Source organism: Chenopodium album, chromosome 3 (assembly GCF_948465745.1).
Source record: "Chenopodium album chromosome 3, dcCheAlbu1.1, whole genome shotgun sequence".
NCBI classification, from domain to species: domain Eukaryota; kingdom Viridiplantae; phylum Streptophyta; class Magnoliopsida; order Caryophyllales; family Amaranthaceae; genus Chenopodium; species Chenopodium album.
Window position 1 is genome coordinate 83,665,191 of NC_137836.1, and position 19,025 is coordinate 83,684,215.

A 19,025-nucleotide genomic window follows, 5' to 3' on the forward strand; every position below is an offset into this window, starting at 1 on the left:
TCATTTAACTATTACTCCGTACCTTTTCATTTGTTTGGTCTAACCATGAAAATGGGTTTTTTTTTTTTTTTTTTAGGGAATGAAAAGGGTATTTGTTAAGAGAAGGTTAAGGGTATTGTTACCCTAACGGGGCGTTTGGCAACAGGGATAGGGATAATGTGGATAAGAAGGTAGGATAAGGAATTAATAGGTGGGATATGGATTAAAATTATGTTATCCATTGTTTGGTAAGATTTGGGAATTAAATTGGTAAAGTAGTAAAATTACATAACTATCCTTACTAACATTATTTCTCCTCTCCCCTCTTCTTGACCTTTCATTAAGGGTAAAACTGTCTTTTATATTTTAAAATTAATCCCTACACCTTATACCTACCCTCGTTACAATTCATATGGGATAGAACAATTCCCATTAAATAAACAAGGGATTATAGGATAGAAGACATTATAATTAATCCCTATCCCACCTACAATCCCTACAAACAAACATGCACCCTCTAAATTTTTGAAAGGTAACAAATGAGGGGTAACTATTACCCTTAGGTAATGGTAACTGCTCTAATGCCTTCAAACCAAACACACATTAACAATATCGATTTAATGGAATCCGTTTCAAATCCAAAAAAAATACACTAACCAAACACCCCCTTAAAATTTAGCTGAAATCGATTAGATAAATCTACAAGACTACAACCCAACTCGACCTAAAAGGTTAGAAATGACTCATATGTTTGTAGAGACTATGAGTCTTGTAGGTTAGAAATGACTCATATGAATACAAACAATTCTCTACTTGTCCTCTATGTCACAAAAATAGAGGGATAAAAGTAGAGAATTGTTTGTATTCATATGTTTAGTATGAATTGTAAATATGATTATTTAATACTATATCGAAGTATATAATAAGTGGCAAAATTGTTAAAATTAATACCCATATGTACCAACTTTGTCACTCCCTCAGTCTCCACAAATTAGTTGTGAAATCAAGTAAATGTCAATATTATGTGCTTAATCATACAAGATGTGTTGCAAACTATAAAAATGAAGACCACATGAATTGTTATTCATACAAGAGATGTGCTTAATCAATATTCTCATTTCCATGATGTTGTTATTCATACAAGAGATGTGCTTAATCAATATTCTCATTTCCATGATGTATAAATAAAACCTGTAACTTTGAAATTTATAATATCCCAATACAAACAATAATATATCAACTCCGATTAGCTAGAAAACCAATAATTTATCAACTTGAATTAAGTTGATCATGAACAACATAGTTTTAGTTAATGATCCAAACTCAGATTTTTTTTACACTTGTGTTATTTGTAATGAAATAGCTCATAACCCGAAAGTAGTTGTTTGCACATCGGATCCCGATTGTCCCGGAGTGTATGTATGTGGAACAATTCCACCCCGTATTCATTGTATCCAAAAGTTTGTACAACTTTGGAAACCACAGTGGAGTACGGAGCATAGAAAACTAATTTTAACAGGATGTTGTCGAGAAGATTGTCAAGGCCTTTTAACAACTACCATTAGGACTCCACCTCAGGCTACTACAGCAAGGGTAAATGATATTCCACGACTCTGTGGATATCCTGGTTGTGAGTACCGTGCGGCATACAATGCGCTACAAAATCATGCCCAAAATCACCATGCAGATGATGAGGACCTTGATGAGTCTGATGTCGACGAGGAACATGGACAAAGTAATGTCGATGAGAACGACGATAATGATAATGATAATGACAATCAAGGAGAAGAGCAAGGTGATAGTGAGAATGATGAAGGGAGTGATGATGGTGAGAATGAAGAGAACGATAACGAAGATAGTGATGGTGATGATGAAGAAGACGAGCAACAAGGATATGATGAAGGACAAAGTGATGGTGATGGTGTGGAAGCTATGATTCGTTCATTCCATCAACAGTATTTCGTTTTTTGACCGATCTTTGGAGCTTTCTTGACAATTCTTCTTTCAATGTTTTAGCTAAAGTTTTAATTTGCTTAACGGTTTTGTTATCGTACTTAGAGTAGATTTTAAGTGTTTAAAGCACGTACCATTTGATATCACTAATTTTTAAGGTTTAACTTTTTTTTACTTTTCAAATTTGTTTTAAGATGCATGAAGTTTTACTTAATGCAAACATTATCTTGTTAGGATTGTAATGTTTAAAGGCTATAAGTGCTTAACAAAAATCATTGAAAAATTAGCTTGGAGTTCTATTATATTGATGAAGAAACACTCAAAATTGCTTCCTTTTGGTTTATTAAACCTTTAATTTTCCTTTTGCTATTTAATTAATTATGTTACTTATAATCACAAAATGATTCATACACTTTGATTCTCAAACTTCAAGCAAAGTAATGTATGGTTGGTGCACCCGGGTGCACCATGCGCATAGTGCACCCGGAAAGAACATTAGGTATATTTAAAAGAACATGGGCGAAAAAAAGAACATTATAAATATTTATAAAGAACGTGAGCATAATATGTTCTTTAAATTTGATTAATATGTTCTTTGAGTTTGAACTATATGTTCTTTACATTAATTATACAATATGTTCTTTAATGTATGTATATATATATATAAAATAAAATATATATATATATATATATATATATATATATATATATATATATATATATATATATATATATATATATATATATATATATATATATATATATATATATATATATATATATATCAATCACCCGAGTAACTAGAAAAAAGAACATGTTCTTTATTGTATTATCATGTTCTTTTTGTAAAGACTTTATGTTATTGCATATTCTTAGGTGCACACACATACACCTAGAAATAGGTGTAACAATAGCACAAATATGAACATTAGCTTTCTTCTCCTTTATTTTTCTCCTTCATTTTTTATTTTCTCTCTCCTCTGTTTTTTAATTTATCCCCTTTTTTACACTTTTTTGATTAAATTTGTTTCTTACAACATAAAAGTAGTTATTAAGTATGAATTTTTTGTGTGAATTTCGATTTTGTGCTTTAATTTCGATTGATTAAGGTTTATATGAATCTTTGAATTCACCAATTATACTCGGTTTTTTCTCCTTCCTTCTTTAATTCCTTTTTCCTCTATTTTTTTTTTCCTATTTTTCTCGTTTTTTCGATTTAACGATTGAATTTGTTCCTTACAATATGAAATTGGTTGTTTATATGATTTTTTGAATTCATATGAATTGAATTTTTTTTAGCTTCGATCAATTTCATCTGTGTATGAATTTCATCCGATTTTCTAGCATTTTTTTTTTTATCAATGAACATAGTCATGCAAAATATGAACATATGCATAGGTTCCCTTAAATGTGAACATTAGTTTTTCAGAAAGTGAACATAGGCATAAAACATATGAACATATGCATTTCAGAAAGTAAACATAACAATTCAAAATATAAACGTAAGCATTGGTTTCCACAAACTAAATATAACCATTTAAAAGGTGAACATATGCGTAAAAAAATATGAATATATGCATTTAAGAAAGAGAACATATGCATAAACAGACTTAATGAGAATATTTATGAACAACAAATATCTACTATGAATATATACATTATGAACATATAAAATATTATTATGAATATAAATGAATATAGGGCATTTAATTGTGAACAAAAAAAATTGAAGAAATAAAAAATAATATGATTATGAAACATATGCATCATAAGTATTAAAAATTTGAACTTATGCATTCAAAATATGAACAAATGCATTCAAAATATGAACATGTGCATTGGTTCATTTTTGAATGTGTATGAACATAATTAAGCATTTCAGAAGGTGAACATATACATAAAAAATATGAACATATGAATTAAGAAAGTGAATATAAGCATTTCAGAAAGTTTACAATAGGATTCAAAACATGAACATTGGAATTTAAAATATGAACATATGCATTTTGCAATGTGAACATAAGGTATCCGTTTGATTTCACAATTTTTTTGACAATTCCAATAAAATTTCGAACAATAGAGAGTATCGAATAAATATTCAAACAAAATTAAGTGATAATCATATAAATTCAAACAAAATTAAGTGAAATTTACATAAAATTGCCTTTTTTTTTAGGGAGGATCCTTTTGATTTTGCATCTCTTCTCCAATGTCCATTAATGTTTTTGCAGTTTTTTAGTGAGGAAATGACATAGAGGAGAGAGAAAGTGAAAAAGAGGAGAGAGAAAATCATATAGAAGAAAAAAGTTTTGAGTTTGGAGGTGACGTTACATTTATTGGGTGAGGGTGGTTGTATTGGGTATGAGTGGTTGTATTGTTGTTTAAGAGTTTTTTAGTTTTAGGGCTTTTTTTTTTTAATTGGGTTGTGTGTAATTGGGCTGCATTGTTACACCTATAAGGTGCACCTTAGACTAATTGTTATGTTATTTGGTTAGAGATGATCAAAGTTAGACCGGCCCGGCTTGATTTTGGACGGGTTTTGGGCAAAAAAATTTCACCCCTAATCCGGTCGGACCCGGCCCGTAAATTTAAATTTTTGGGCGGGTTTGGGATTGCGTTATTATGCATTTTAGTTGATTTTTTATACTCAACACGAAAAGCCCGTACGGCTGGACCATTTTGGGCAGGTTTGGGCACAAAAACTTCAGCCCAAGACTTGGCCCGACTCGAGAAGTGAGCTGATTTTTTAACCTTGGCCCGTCTTAGGGGGTGCAAAGTAATTGTTTTAAAGAGCAAAGTAATTGTTTTCCACATGTTCTTTAAAATATGTCTAATGTTCTTTCCGGGTGCACTATACTATTTTCAAAAGAAGGAGTATATAAATCCCAATAAAAAGATCTCAACTTCTCTCCTAAAACAATTACGTACGACGGTAGGAGTGATTTCACATAATTTTCTACTACGGGCGTGTTCGGCAAAATATAGCTGTGAAGGTAGTTGTAGATGTGGAGGTAGCTGTTAGCTGTGTAGGTAGCTGTTAGCTGTCAACAAGCTGTTACCTGTGAAGATAAATAATTTAGATATGAGTGTTCGGTAAAGTAGTGGTTGACTAGCTGTTACATATAAAAATCAATATTTTATTTTTAAAACTATAGATTAAATTTTCAACAGCTACTTGAAAAGCTACCTATAATTTCAAAAGCTAATAATACTAACTTTTCACAAAAGCTACCTCTACCACTAAAAGCTACCCTAAGCACTACTTTGCCAAACACTCACATTTTTTTGCTGAGTAGTGGTTTGACCAAGTCAAACCACTAAAAGCTACCTAAAAGCTACTCAAAATCTAACGCCGAACACGCCCTATGTAGCAGTTTAGCACGAAATAACGGATGCATCCTACTATCCTAGTACCAAATACCAATACAATAAAATTTCCGAATTACACGTCAACTTTTGACATGTTTGCAGTTGATTAATATTTTCTCTTTTCTGTAAATAAAATAATTTCTCTTTTCTTTTTCCCCCATTTGTATCTACTCGTATTTCACAGTTGCGCTCAACCCCCTCTCTCTCCTCCATCGCAGCGCTGTCTGAATTCTTCATTGAAGCTGCTGTTGAGGTAAGATGTTTTTCTAAATTAAAAAAAAAACACATCGAACATAAATTTCACAATCGTTGATTTAAATTTCCTCAATTTAGGGTTCTTCTAGGTTAGATTATTGAACTATTGGTTTTAAATACTCGAAGAATTTATTCGAGCCTACTTTGATAATCGAGTCAACTTATGTGCTAATTATTCGAAATCATGAAAATTGACGTTAACGGGCCTGATATCGAGTGAAATATTTCGTTTTATATAGTTTCTAATTTGATGATGCTCAACTTATTAAATTATGTGCTATATTTTATTTGATGATCAATTTATTAAATTAATAAATAAAAAAAAATTGAATATTGCACTTGAATTTGGGATAGATGGAGTTTTTGTTGATTTTTTTTTATCGAATACAGTCATTGAAGAAATAGAGGGAGAATGGCTAAGAAACTTTCCTTCAATGAGGGTTTGCACTCGAATTAATAAAAGTTTTCACTTTTGAATGAAACCGTATATATCATTATATTATATGTTTGCATAATCATATGCATATACAACACGTTTGGTGGACTGTTATAAATCGCGATAATGGTAATGAAACAATGTGTAAATTTGTGAAAGATAGTTGATGTCACTACTAATGGTAATGTAAGGTCATCTCTAATTAATTCTCTATACCCTTATAATGGAAAATCATGAAGAAATTCACATGTATGGGATGGGATTCCATTACCATGGTAGTGAATGTGGAATAGATTGTTTCCAAATTTCGTGATGCAATATGTTTAACTGTGCAAATCTTTCTAATTTAGGACTCAGGCTTTGTAGTCGTCATAGCATGAAGCGATACTATTCAATTCTGGATGAAGGTGCTGTCAGAATCTATACTTATGATGATGATTCTGATGCATTTCAGCCCTTGCTTCATCACTCTTTCGATGTAAGTTTCTATGTGTAGCTGTTTTTTTTTTCAGTGTATCATGTATCAATTATCATGAATATGTTTGTGTATCATTATCTCCCTTACCAAGTTCCTTGAATGTGTATTATCGTTTTAATATGCATTGTTGACTTGCTTCATTGTATTCTATTAACCAACATGTACTTGATGTGATTTTTTATGGAAGCTATGAATGAACTATCTTGTTTTGTATACTCTTTACATTAAAATGTATTTATCTTGCAATTAATGAACTTTAATTCTTTGCAGTTGAAGAATTTGAAGGCTATAGGTTGGTCTCCTCTTGGGTCTTATTTGTTGTGTCTTGGAGAAAAAGAATTGTGTGTCTTGCATACTGAACCTCCTTTTCAGGAAATTGTGTTTCCTGCGGGTGGACTGGTATTCCTTTTTCATTACTGCTTGTAATTTTTTTAAAGTTTTTTTTGGCAGCATTGACAATTTGACTAATTTTGTAGGTTGGTGCTGCTGTGTTTTCTCCAAAGGAAAATTATATATCTCTCTTGTACTGGGTGTCGGAAAACCAACCGGTGAGTAATCTAGTTTCCAATATTATGTTGCAGCATTTATTTCCTTTTTTCATAAGAATGATGACCGGACGTTGATTGTGTGGTCTTGGAATGACTTCTTAGGATGTGAAGCTAGAAGTTTGGGAGGCAAAGACTGGAAACATCAGAATAAGTTTTTGTGGAAGCAGCTCTCCAGAAACTTATTTTGCTTCAGTTAAAGATTACCTTAAGTGAGTCCATTTATTTTATTTCCATTGAGTTGGTTGTTTATTTATATATGATGAATATTCCTAATGCTTCTACAGATGGGATTACAATGATAACTACTTTGCTGTCCGAGTATCCAGCTCTGTGATTATCTATGAAACCAAAACATTTTCTCGTCTTAAACATCTGATGTTTAATCAAGTACAGGAGTTTGATTGGTCACCTTCTGCATCAATACTAGCAGTTTTTGGCAATTCATATGTAAGTGGAAAAGAAGCTATAGAATTTCATACGTATTGTCTGCTTATATTGAATATGTTATTCCTTGTGCATAATATGCTTATAAACAATTATTTAATTTTGCAGATGAAAATTGTTGATATATGCAGTGGTAAGAAATTGTATGGTTATTCTTGGGAGGGAGTTGAAGGTTACAAGCTTCTGTGGCAAAGTGCTGGGGAATATCTTGCTTGTATATGTAGTGGGACTAATTACAAAAAGATTTTTCTTATTAGCTTGAAATCTGGAAAGGCCGGGTTCATTAGTCCTCGTCTTGATTATATTGATTTTGCTTGGGAAGGAAACGGGAAGCAATTTGCAGTTACTCGTGGAGCTAATGAGGTGGGGCAAACCACAATAAACTTTTACACAATACAGGAAGATAAAAAATATTTGAGGCACAGGATTAAAACACTAAATGGTATGATTGCTCATTTTCTTCATTGGTCTCCAAATGGTCACTATATGGTGATGCAAGGACCGTTAAATGGTTCCGGAGAATTATACTTTTATGATATTAAAAATCATCAACTGTTGGCCCTTGTATACTTCATAGCTATGGATCTTAGATGGGATGGTAGTGGCAGGTATGTAGTATTTTTTTTAATGAAAATTTGACAAATTAATTAGTAGGTGCATTTTCAAATGAGGATGGATTCATTTATCTTCCTTGTGTGTGTTTTATTTTTTCCCCTCTTTTAGGTTTTTCTTAACTCGGGCTAGTCCTAAAAATATTTTCGAGAGTGTTGTTCGGATCTGGTCTTCACATGGGGAGAAACTTATTGATGTTGGATCACTTTATTTACCTATGGTAATTGAATTGTTATCATGTTGGTCTTAGATTTTATAGTTATTTTAAACCATATGCTTTCTTAGAGTATGATTATATTGGTTTTATTGTAGTTTTGGAGCACTAAGGTGTCATGTGATGCTGGGAACTCGGAGATTGATCTAACAAAGGAATCATCGTCTTATACAAGAGATGGTGAACATTTTGTCGAGAAGAGACCGATAGATGATTCCACTTTAGCTCTTCTGGATAAATTAAGGAAGCTTTGATCGTGATCTGACAACTATATACATTTGGTTAGTAACATTAAATTATGTTGTCATTAACAGGTTTATTATAAACGTTTAGCATTATATGGAAGCATTTATACTTTTTAAATCCTTTATGAAGATGTAGAACTTTATATGGAGTGCTTCAATGAAATTTTTTTGGGTGTTTGGTTGACAAGAGTATTTGGTTGATAAGAGTTGGTCAAAACCTTTGTTGGAATTGCTTGGACTTGAAAAAAATGAAAGTGAGATTTGAATGTTTATAAACATTACAATATAGTTATAGGAAGATTGTGGCCTCTAAGGTATGTGAAGCTGGAACAAAATAAAACGGTCTATTATGAAAATTTGTGGCCTCTAAGGTATATGCAAAAAAATTGATTTTTGATCACTTGATCCTATCCATGAATTTTTTTTGTTAGCACTTAGCAGTGTAAATATCTACATTCCCATTGTTGGGCTTACTGGAAGATTGTGCTGTCTTACAAAAACAGAATACAGCTGTGTGCCTCTGTGTTTAGCCCTTGCATGCGATGCTTGATCTACTATGAAACCCCAATCTTGAGATTGTGCGGGAACACTTGAGTTGTTTTCCCACCATGTTGTTCCAAATGTGATCTATAACGTTGAGTTTTCGCTCAGAATATCTTCCCCTTGTCATCGCCAATTTGCCGTCCCCAATGCTATTACTTGCCACCATGCCTAGACCATCTCTACCCTAAACCACATATACCTATTGAATGAACTCCTTCATAGCAGTGTATCTTAATTCCTTTGTATTGTTTGTTTGGAGATGGACCATGTCGTTCAAACATAAAGGATGCATATAAGTATGTCTTAGTGATTTTAATGCACTTGTCTAGGCTTTAGCATACTGGCAAAGGGCTAAATGCCTTAGATTACGGAAAACAACTATCACTCTTTTTTTTCCTTGTACATGAAGTATATTATGAAAAGACCAGTGAGCCGTAAGTCTGTAACCAAGTCATAATTAGCTTACGTCTCTTGTATGAATCCTATGATAGTTTGATTGTTGTGTACTCTAATATTTTCCTCCTTTTCATAATCTGATTCGGTTTATATCCTCAATTACATGTCTTAACACCACATACATGATACATCTATCATTTGTCTAATTCACATTTCCTTCATCGCAGCTAGGTAAAGCTATCAAGCAGGACAAGCTAGCTTCAGAACGACAGTAAGCTCAAGGCCAAGTCTCGATGATAAGATGCTAAAGCTGTAGCCATGTAGGCTTAAGGCTTGAAGAAAGAATTGTTAAAAAAAAATCTCTTTAAAATGCCAAAAGTCTTGGTGGACTCAATGTTATTGACAAATTCATTGTTAGCATAAAATCGAATTATATTTCTTGCACTATTTCATTTGGCAGATTAAAAGGACTGCTAAAATCGAATTATATTTCTTGCACTATTTCAATTATGTGATTCTTCATATATTCTTAGTACTGCAGTGTTAATACATAATACTGGTAAAGTGGTACTGTAAACATAAACAATTAAAGAGAGTCTAATTAAAAACATTAGACTAAACAAAAAAATTTATGTAAAAAGAAACCTGATATCCAACGAGCAAAAAGCATAGATAAAAATCATCAAAATTCTTCATTAGATCGATCATCATCAGTTCCCAAGAACATAAGTGGCCCTGCAACCTCATCATCATCATCATTTACACCTTGAATATTATCATCAGTACGATCCGATTTGATGTAATCATCATTTCGCTGAATTCTCAATGTATTGTCATTAATTCCCAGCTGGGGTTTATGCTGTAACACATGAGTCTCCATTTGTTGGTGATTGCCTACAAAAGTGCAAGTGAATGACAAAAGATTTGAATCAGAGATCGAATCGCAATCGCACCGTCGTCTCGACAGATCCCAAACATCTTTGACATGCTGTTCAACTTCTTCAAAAACCTCACCAATCAACACTCCATCACACCCATTTCTTCCACACACTCCAAATTCCAATCTCTCCTGAAATCGATTCCAAAACCCGAATGACAAGGCTTTGGAAAACAAGCCCACGCAACATTTTCGGTTTTCGCTCGTACCACACACATATCTAGCACAATGTATGTTCGAGCAAACTAGCTTCAAAGCGTTATGGGGTACTTGGTTGCAAATCGCACACAAAGGTTCAGCCGCCGCCATCGATGTAAAATGGGTTTTCAAAATTTCAAGAATTTCAAGAAAATTTCAAGAGTATTAGGAGAGATTACCTTCGATTACGCTACAGTTGAAGATTAACTGAATTCGATTGGCTTTCGCATCGAAGGTGTTGGAAGAAATTTACTAATTGCTTCAGTGGAGAACTCTACAATGGAAGAGCGTGGAAGAATGAGAGCAACCGAGGGAAAATGACAGGACAATAGTAGAAACTAGAGAGGGAAAGAGAAAGAAAGTAGGGAGAGAGAGAATATATCAATGATTGAGTGATGAAGGGGAAATAAAAAACAAAGCTGAGGTGGGAGAAAAGGAAGTCAACATTCAGTGGCATCACCGCCAATTGCATCCCAAGCCGAGGGCAGATTCGGAAGCACACTGTCATATTGTTTAATTCTGCCAAACTTCTCACTTTTAAAGAGTATAGATAGATAGATGTAGATTTGTATATAACAGGCGACTTGTTTTGAATTAATATTTACAGCAATATGATTCATTATCCAACAGTCGACTTGTTTTGAATTAATATTTACAGCAATATTTACAATACTCTAGTAGTAGTTTTTTACTTTTGCGTTGTCTATATTATTCAAAGAGTGCATTTTGAAGCACACACTGCTTTGAATAACTAGTTTGTAATTATAGGGCTTTAGCCCAAGTAATATATGCTACCTTTTGTGTTAAAAAAAAATATATATTTACAGCAATATGATCACTTGACACCTTCTGCATTGTTCTTACATGAGTAGAAGATGGAAAAGGAGAAATTGTAGCTTTTGATACAGAACCTTGAAAAAAAAAATTACTGACCCAGCACTTAAACAACAATAGATAAAGATGCCTAACTTTTCTATGCATCGATATCACAGTTATAAATAGCACTCTGCAGAAACGAACAATGGCATATACACCAAAACACATGAAATCTGATAGAGTAACAAAGATAGAAACCTAGAATTTACTACAAACGTTTATATGAAAACTATTGGAGAATACCCAACTAAAAATTTCGAAGAGAGTGAGAGATAGCTCAAGTGGTTAGAGCTTCCCTCCCGGCTCCAGGAGATTCTGGGATCGATTCTCACCCCCGCCCTTATGGCTCTCTAAACACCAAAAAAAAAACTAAAAATTTCGAAAGTTTTGGAAAAAGAAAGATGGGAAAAACTCCATCACAACTGACTTTAATGGAGGAAAGAATGGGTATACAAAAATGAAACCACCCTCATTAAATCAACATTATAGATTAGAGAGAACAAGGTACTCAAGAACAACAGTCAAGTAAATAGGGGAACCAGTACCAACACATTGAGCATGCCTTCCATTCTTTAAATTTGATTCCATTATTCTTTCTCCTTCAGATTTTCATAATTGGCTTAAGTTTCTAGATTTTAATTATTGATTTGATACAAACATCAGAAACCATTTGATTCCCAATTCCACCTGCCAAACAAAATCTAATCCAAATCAAACTCCAGCAACATGTACAAATCAATCTTACATTCACTTCCCAAATTACATAGAAGAACACAAGCTCAAATGTTCAACCAAACAAACAAACAGCAAATTTCAACACTTAAATTAAAAAGAAGATTTGAGTAGTCAAATCTCACAAAATCATACATTCCAGATTTTAATTGAAGTACTCCATAGTCATTAGTCCATATATAGCACTGAAAGAAAAAGAAAAAAAAAATGTACATCAGTTAGGCTACAAGATATGTGAAAGCAGTAAAGAGTGTTCAATTCTTTTTTAAAAAAAAAAGTTAAATGTGTTCAAAATTACGAGGGTGCCCCAGTTTCTCACGATGAGAAACAAATTTTGTTTCTCACATGGCATTTTCGTAAATAAATCAACAACTTTATTCAACTGTGGAGCCCACAATAATGAAAAAGTTATTGATTTATTCACGAAAATGCCCCCATGAGAAACAAATTTTTGTTTCTCACCATGAGAAACAGGGAATTTCTCCAAAATTACCACCCCGAACATATACATTTATCCATGATGAAAGCTTCCTTTTCAGCTTACTCGAAGATCAGCAGTGGAATCAACTATCGGTCTCTTTTCAAGGATACTTTCACCATCCCTTATACTAGACGACTCATTTGTAAAATCATCATATTTAACACTCTCGGCAACAATTGACACTTTATTGCTCCAGCACTACAACTAAACAAATGAAGTACTTCATATTTCTAAGCAAGGTCATGTTTTAAAATCAAAATCTATCTATGGATATTAATTCATTACCACATGATAATCAAACGGACCAACATCAATAAGTTTCTCCCCGTGTGAAGACCAAATCCGAACAACTTCATCGCAATTCTTACGAGTTGCCCGCGTCAAGAAAAACCTGCAGTGAAGGAGAAAAAACAAATTACACACAAAGGTATTGTCAAAGATTAAAGACAGGAATCAGCTAAAGAAAAAGAACCCACCTGCCACTAGCATCCCATTGAAGATCCCAAGCAATGAAGTGTACAAAGGCCAATTGTTGATGTTTAATCACATCATAAAAATACAACTCTCCAGAACCATTTAATGGTCCTTGCATCACCATATAGTTACCATTTGGAGACCAATAGAGAAAATGTGCAATCATATTACTTACCATTTTCATCCTCTGCCTCAAATATTTTTTATCCTCGTTCATAGTATAAAAGGTTACTGTGGTTTGCCCTGTATCATCAGCTCCACGACTAACTGCAAATTGTTTCCCATTACCCTCCCAAACAAGATCAATGTAATCATAGTGAGGAGAAATGAACCCGGCCTTTCCGGACTTTAGGCTTATAAGAAATATTTTCTTGTAGTTTAACCCTGTGCATATACAGGCAAGATAGTCTCCATCACTTTGCCACAAAAGCTTATGATCATCCACCCCTTCCCAAGAATAAGCATACAATTTTTTACCACTGCATATATCAACAATTTTCATCTGCAATTGCAATGTAATTAACATATGCTTAAGGACAACGAACACTTAAAAACATACAAGATGTATGTATATATGTACTTCTACATATGATCTTACATAGGAGTCACCAAAGAGTGCTAGTACTGATGCTGAAGGTGACCAACCAAACTCGCGTACTTGTTTGAACATCAAATGTTTAACACGAGAGAATGTTTTGGTTTCATAAATAGTCACCATACGATTGGATCCTACTAGGGTGGCAAAATAGTTATCATTGTATTCCCATCTACACAAGCGCAGGAATATTCAATCATTACAAAAATAACTGATACGACAAAATAAACTAGCATCGAAATTGACTCACTTAATGGTCATATATGGTTCCAAAAGGCATTATATGACCCTAAGATGTATCCCCTAGAGTCTCAACTCTATTCGCCACCGTGCGCCGTAACTTTAAAAATTCCTCAAAAAGCATGGATAATAGCCTTCAATTTTGGAATTTTTTTGACTTTTTTCTTTCGAAAATAAAAATTGTCGAGATGTTTACCATGGTCCCTAATACCCTCGGGGAGTCCAATTGGGTGGGTGGAATCATCCAATTTGCCTTGAAAAAGTCAATTTGCCAATTCGCAACTTGCACTGATTTTGTGAACCCAAGCCTACTACAGACATTTGTGACATCATTTAATGGTCATATATGGTTCCAAACGACATTATATGACCCTAAGATGTATCCCCTAGGGTCTCAACACTTTTCGCCACCGAGCGCCGTAATTTCAAAAATTCCTCAAAAAGCATAGATAATATCCATCAATTTTGGAATTTTTTTGAATTTTTTCTGTCGAAAATAAAAATTGCCGAGATATTTACCATGATCCCTAATACCCTCAGGGAGTCCAATTGGGTGGGTGGAATCATCCAATTTTTCCTTAAAACGATCAATTTAACAATTCGCAATTTGCACCGATTTTGTGAACTCAAACCTACCACGGACATTTATGACATCATTTAATAGTCATATATGGTTCCAAACGGCATTATATGACCCTAAGATGTATCTCCTAGGGTCTCAACACTTTTCGCCACCAAGCCTCGTAACTTTAAAAGTTCCTCAAAAAGCTTGGATAATAGCCTTCAATTTTTGGACTTTTTTGACTTTTTTTGCCCAGAAATAAAATTCCCGAGATGTTTAAAATGGCCCCTAATACCCACCGGGAGTCCAATTGGGTAAGTGGAACCATCCAATTTTCCTTAAAACTATCAATTTACCAATTCGAAACGTACACCGATTTTGCGAACTCAAGCCTACCACGGACATTATGTCATCATTTAATTGTCACATATGGTTCCAAACAGCATTATATGACCCTAAGAAGTATCTCCTAGGGTCTCAACATTTTTCGCCGACGGGCACCGTAACTTCAAAAATTCCTCAAAACGCAAGGATAATAGACTTCAATTTTGGAATATTTTTGACTTTTTTCTTTCGAAAATAACAATTGCCGATACATTTACCATCGTCCCTAATACCCTCGGGGAGTCCAATTGGGTGGGTGGAATCATCCAATTTGTCTTGAAACGGTCAATTTAACAATTCGAAACCTACACCGATTTTGTAAACTCAAGCCTACCATGGACATTTATGACATCATTTAATGGTCATATATGGTTCCAAACGACATTATATGACCCTAAGGTGTATTCCCTAGAGTGTCAACACTTTTCGCCACCGGGACCCATCACCTCAAAAATTCCTAAAAAAGCGTGGATAATAGCCTTTAATTTTGGAATTTTTTGACCTTTTTTACCGGAAATAAAAAATGCCGAGGTGTTTACCATGGTCCCTAATACCCTCCGGGATTCCAATTATGTGGGTGGAATCATCCAATTTGCCTTAAAACGGTCAATTTACCAATTTACAACTTCACTGATTTTGTGAACTCAAACCTACCAAGGACATTTATGACTTCATTTAATGGTCATATATGGTTCCAAACGGCATTATATGACCCTAATATGTATCTCCTATGGTCTCAACACTTTTCGCCACCGGGCGCCGTAACTTCAAACATTCCTCAAAAATCATGGATAATAGCCTTCAATTTTGGAATATTTTTGACTTTTTTCTTTCGAAAATAAAAATTGCGGAGATGTTTACCATGGTCCCTAATACCCTCGGGGAGTCCAATTGGGTGGGTGATATCATCCAATTTGCCTTGAAACGGTCAATTTACCAATTCGAAACCTACACCGATTTTGTGAACTCAAGCCTAACATAGGCATTTATGACATTATTTAATGGTCACATATGGTTCCAAACGACATTATATGACCCTAAGACGTATTCCCTAGATTGTCAACACTTTTCGCCAACGGGCCCGGTAACCTAAAAAATTCCTCAAAAAGCGTGGATAATAGCTTTCAATTTTGGAATTTTTTTACCTTTTTATGCCCGGATATAAAATTTTCCGAGATGTTTACCATGGTCCCTAATACCCTCCGGGAGTCAAATTAGGTGGGTGGAATCATCCAATTTGCCTTAAAACGGTCAATTTACCAATTCGCAACTTACACCGATTTTGTGAACTCAAGCCTACCACGGACATTTATGACATCATTTATTGGTCATACATGGTTCCAAACGGCATTATATGACTCTAAGATTTATCTCCTAGGGTCTCAACACTTTTCGCCACCGGGCCTCATAACTTCAAAAGTTCCTCAAAAAGCTTGGATAATAGCCTTCAATTTTGGAATTTTTTGACTTTTTTCGCCCGGAAATAAAAATTCCCGAGATGTTTACCATGGTCCCTAATACCCACCGGGAGTCCAATTGGGTAAGTGGAACCATCTAATTTTCCTTAAAACTGTCAATTTACCAATTCGAAACCTACACCGATTTTGTTAACTCAAGCCTACTACGGACATTATGTCATCATTTAATGGTCACATATGGTTCCAAACGGCATTATATGAACCTAAAATGTATCTTCTAAGATCTCAACACTTTTCACCACCGGGTCCCGTAACTTCAAAAATTCCTCAAAAATCATGGATAATAGCCTTCAATTTTGGAATTTTTTTGACTTTTTTCTTTCGAAAATAAAAATTGACGGGATGTTTACCATGGTCCCTAACACCCTCGAGGAGTCCGATTGAGTAGGTGGAATCATCCAATTTGCCTTGAAACGGTCAATTTATTAATTCAAAACCTACACTGATTTTGTGAACTTAAGCCTACCATGGACATTTATGACACTTATTAATGGTCATATATGGTTCCAAAAGACATTATATGACCCTAAGATGTATTTCCTAGATTGTCAACACTTTTCGCCAACGGGCCCCGTAACTTCAAAAATTCCTCAAAAAGCGTGGATAATAGCCTTCATTTTTGGAATTTTTTTACCTTTTTTGCCCGGAAATAAAAATTGCTGAAATGTTTACCATGGTCCCTAATACCCTGGGGGAGTCAAATTAGGTGGGTGGAACCATCCAATTTTCCTTAAAACGGTCAATTTACCAATTCGCAACTTGCACCGATTTTGTGATCTCAAGCCTACCACGGACATTTATGACATCATTTAATGGTCATATATGGTTCCAAACGACATTATATGACCCTAAGATTTATCTCCTAGGGTCTCAACACTTTTCGCCACCGGCCCTAACAACCTTAAAAATTCCTTAAAAATTCAATTTTGGAATTTTTTGACCTTTTTTCGCCCGGAAATAAAAATTGCCGATATGTTTACTATGGTCCCTAATATCCTCCGGGAGTTCAATTGAGTCGATGGAACCGTCCAATTTTCCTTAAAACGATCCATTTACCAATTCGCAACTCTCATCGATTTGGTGAACTCAAGCCTACCATGGAAATTTAAGACATTATATAATGGTCATATATGGTTTTAAACGACATTATATGACCCTAAGATGTATTCCCTAGAGTTTCAACACTTTTCGCCACCGGGCCCCGTAACCTCAAAAATTTCTCAAAAAGCGTGGATAATAGCGTTCAATTTTGGAATTTTTTGACCTTTTTTTGCCTGAAAATAAAAATTGCCGAGATGTTTACTATAGTCCCTAATACCCTCCGGAAGTCCATTTAGGTTGGCGGAATCATCCAATTTGCCTTAAAACGGTCAATTTACCAATTCGCAACTTGCATCGATTTTGTGAAATCAAACCTACCACGGACATTTATGACTTCATTTAGTGGTCATATATGGTTTCAAACGGCATTATATGACCCTAAGATGTTTCCCCTAAGGTCTCAACACTTTTCGCCACCGGGCGCCGTAACTTCAAAAATTCCTCAAAAAGCATGGATAATAGCCTTTAATTTTGGAATTTTTTTTGACTTTTTTTCGAAAATAAAAATTGCCGAGATGTTTACCATGGTCCCTAATACCCTCGGGGATTCCAATTGGGTGGGTGGAATCATCCAATTTGACTTGAAACGGTCAATTTACCAATTCGAAACCTACACCGATTTTGTGAACTCAACCCTACCATGGACATTTATGACATCATTTAATGGTCAGATATGGTTCCAAACGACATTATAAGACCCTAAATTGTATTCCATAGAGTGTCAACACTTTTCGCCACCGGGCCCTGTAACCTCAAAAATTTCTCAAAAAGCGTGGATAATAGCCTTCAATTTTGGAATTTTTTGACCTTTTTTTGCCCGGAAATAAAAATTGCCGAGATTTTTACCATGGTCCCTAATACCCTCCGGGAGTCCAATTAAGTGGGTGGAACCATCCAATTTGCCTTAAAACGGTCAATTTACCAATTCGCAACTTGCACCGATTTTGTGATCAAGCCTACCTCGGACATTTATGACATTATTTAATGGTCATATATGGTTCCAAACGGCATTATATGACCCTAAGATGTATCCCCTAGGATCTCAATACTTTTAGCCATCGGCCCCAATAACCTTAAAAATTCCTCAAAAAGCGTGGATAATAGCGTTCAATTTTGGAATTTTTTGACCTTTTTTCGCCCGCGAATAAAAAATGCCGAGATGTTTACTATGGTCCATTATATCCTCCGGGAGTCCAATTGAGTGGGTTGAACCATCCAATTTGCCTTAAAACGATCAATTTACCAATTCGCAACTCTCACCGATTTTGTGAAGTCAAGCTTACCATGGACATTTAAGACATCATATAATGGTCATATATGGTTCCAAACGGCATTATATGACCCTAAGATGTATCCCCTAGGGTCTTAACACTTTTCGCCACCGGACCCCTTAACCTCAAAAATTCCTTAAAAAGCGTGGATAATAGCCTTTAATTTTGGAATTTTTTGACTTTTTTTCGGCCTAAAATAAAAATTGTCGAGATGTTTACCATGG

General features: G+C 34.4%; 1 protein-coding gene across 1 annotated transcript; it reads left to right on the forward strand.

Moving 5' to 3' along the window:
* The first annotated feature begins 1,269 nt into the window (after positions 1-1,269).
* Positions 1,270-9,909, forward strand: LOC145625543 (eukaryotic translation initiation factor 3 subunit B-like). Its single transcript, XM_081678553.1, has 10 exons — positions 1,270-1,900; positions 6,343-6,470; positions 6,741-6,869; positions 6,947-7,018; positions 7,121-7,227; positions 7,303-7,465; positions 7,571-8,070; positions 8,186-8,294; positions 8,387-8,569; positions 9,700-9,909. The coding sequence occupies exons 1-9, from the start codon at positions 1,270-1,272 to the stop codon at positions 8,540-8,542; spliced, it is 1,995 nt and encodes a 664-aa protein (XP_081534679.1). The 3' UTR covers positions 8,543-8,569; positions 9,700-9,909.
* The last annotated feature ends 9,116 nt before the right edge of the window (positions 9,910-19,025 follow it).

What these genes read in the sequence shown, in the direction of transcription:
- LOC145625543 (XM_081678553.1), top strand. Translation starts at nt 1,270, where the DNA reads ATGAACAACATAGTTTTAGTTAATGATCCAAACTCAGATTTTTTTTAC. An exon ending in GGGTGTCGGAAAACCAACCG is followed by an intron (nt 7,019 to 7,120) that starts GTGAGTAATCTA and finishes ATGACTTCTTAG; the next exon opens with GATGTGAAGCTAGAAGTTTG. An exon ending in GATCACTTTATTTACCTATG is followed by an intron (nt 8,295 to 8,386) that starts GTAATTGAATTG and finishes GTTTTATTGTAG; the next exon opens with TTTTGGAGCACTAAGGTGTC.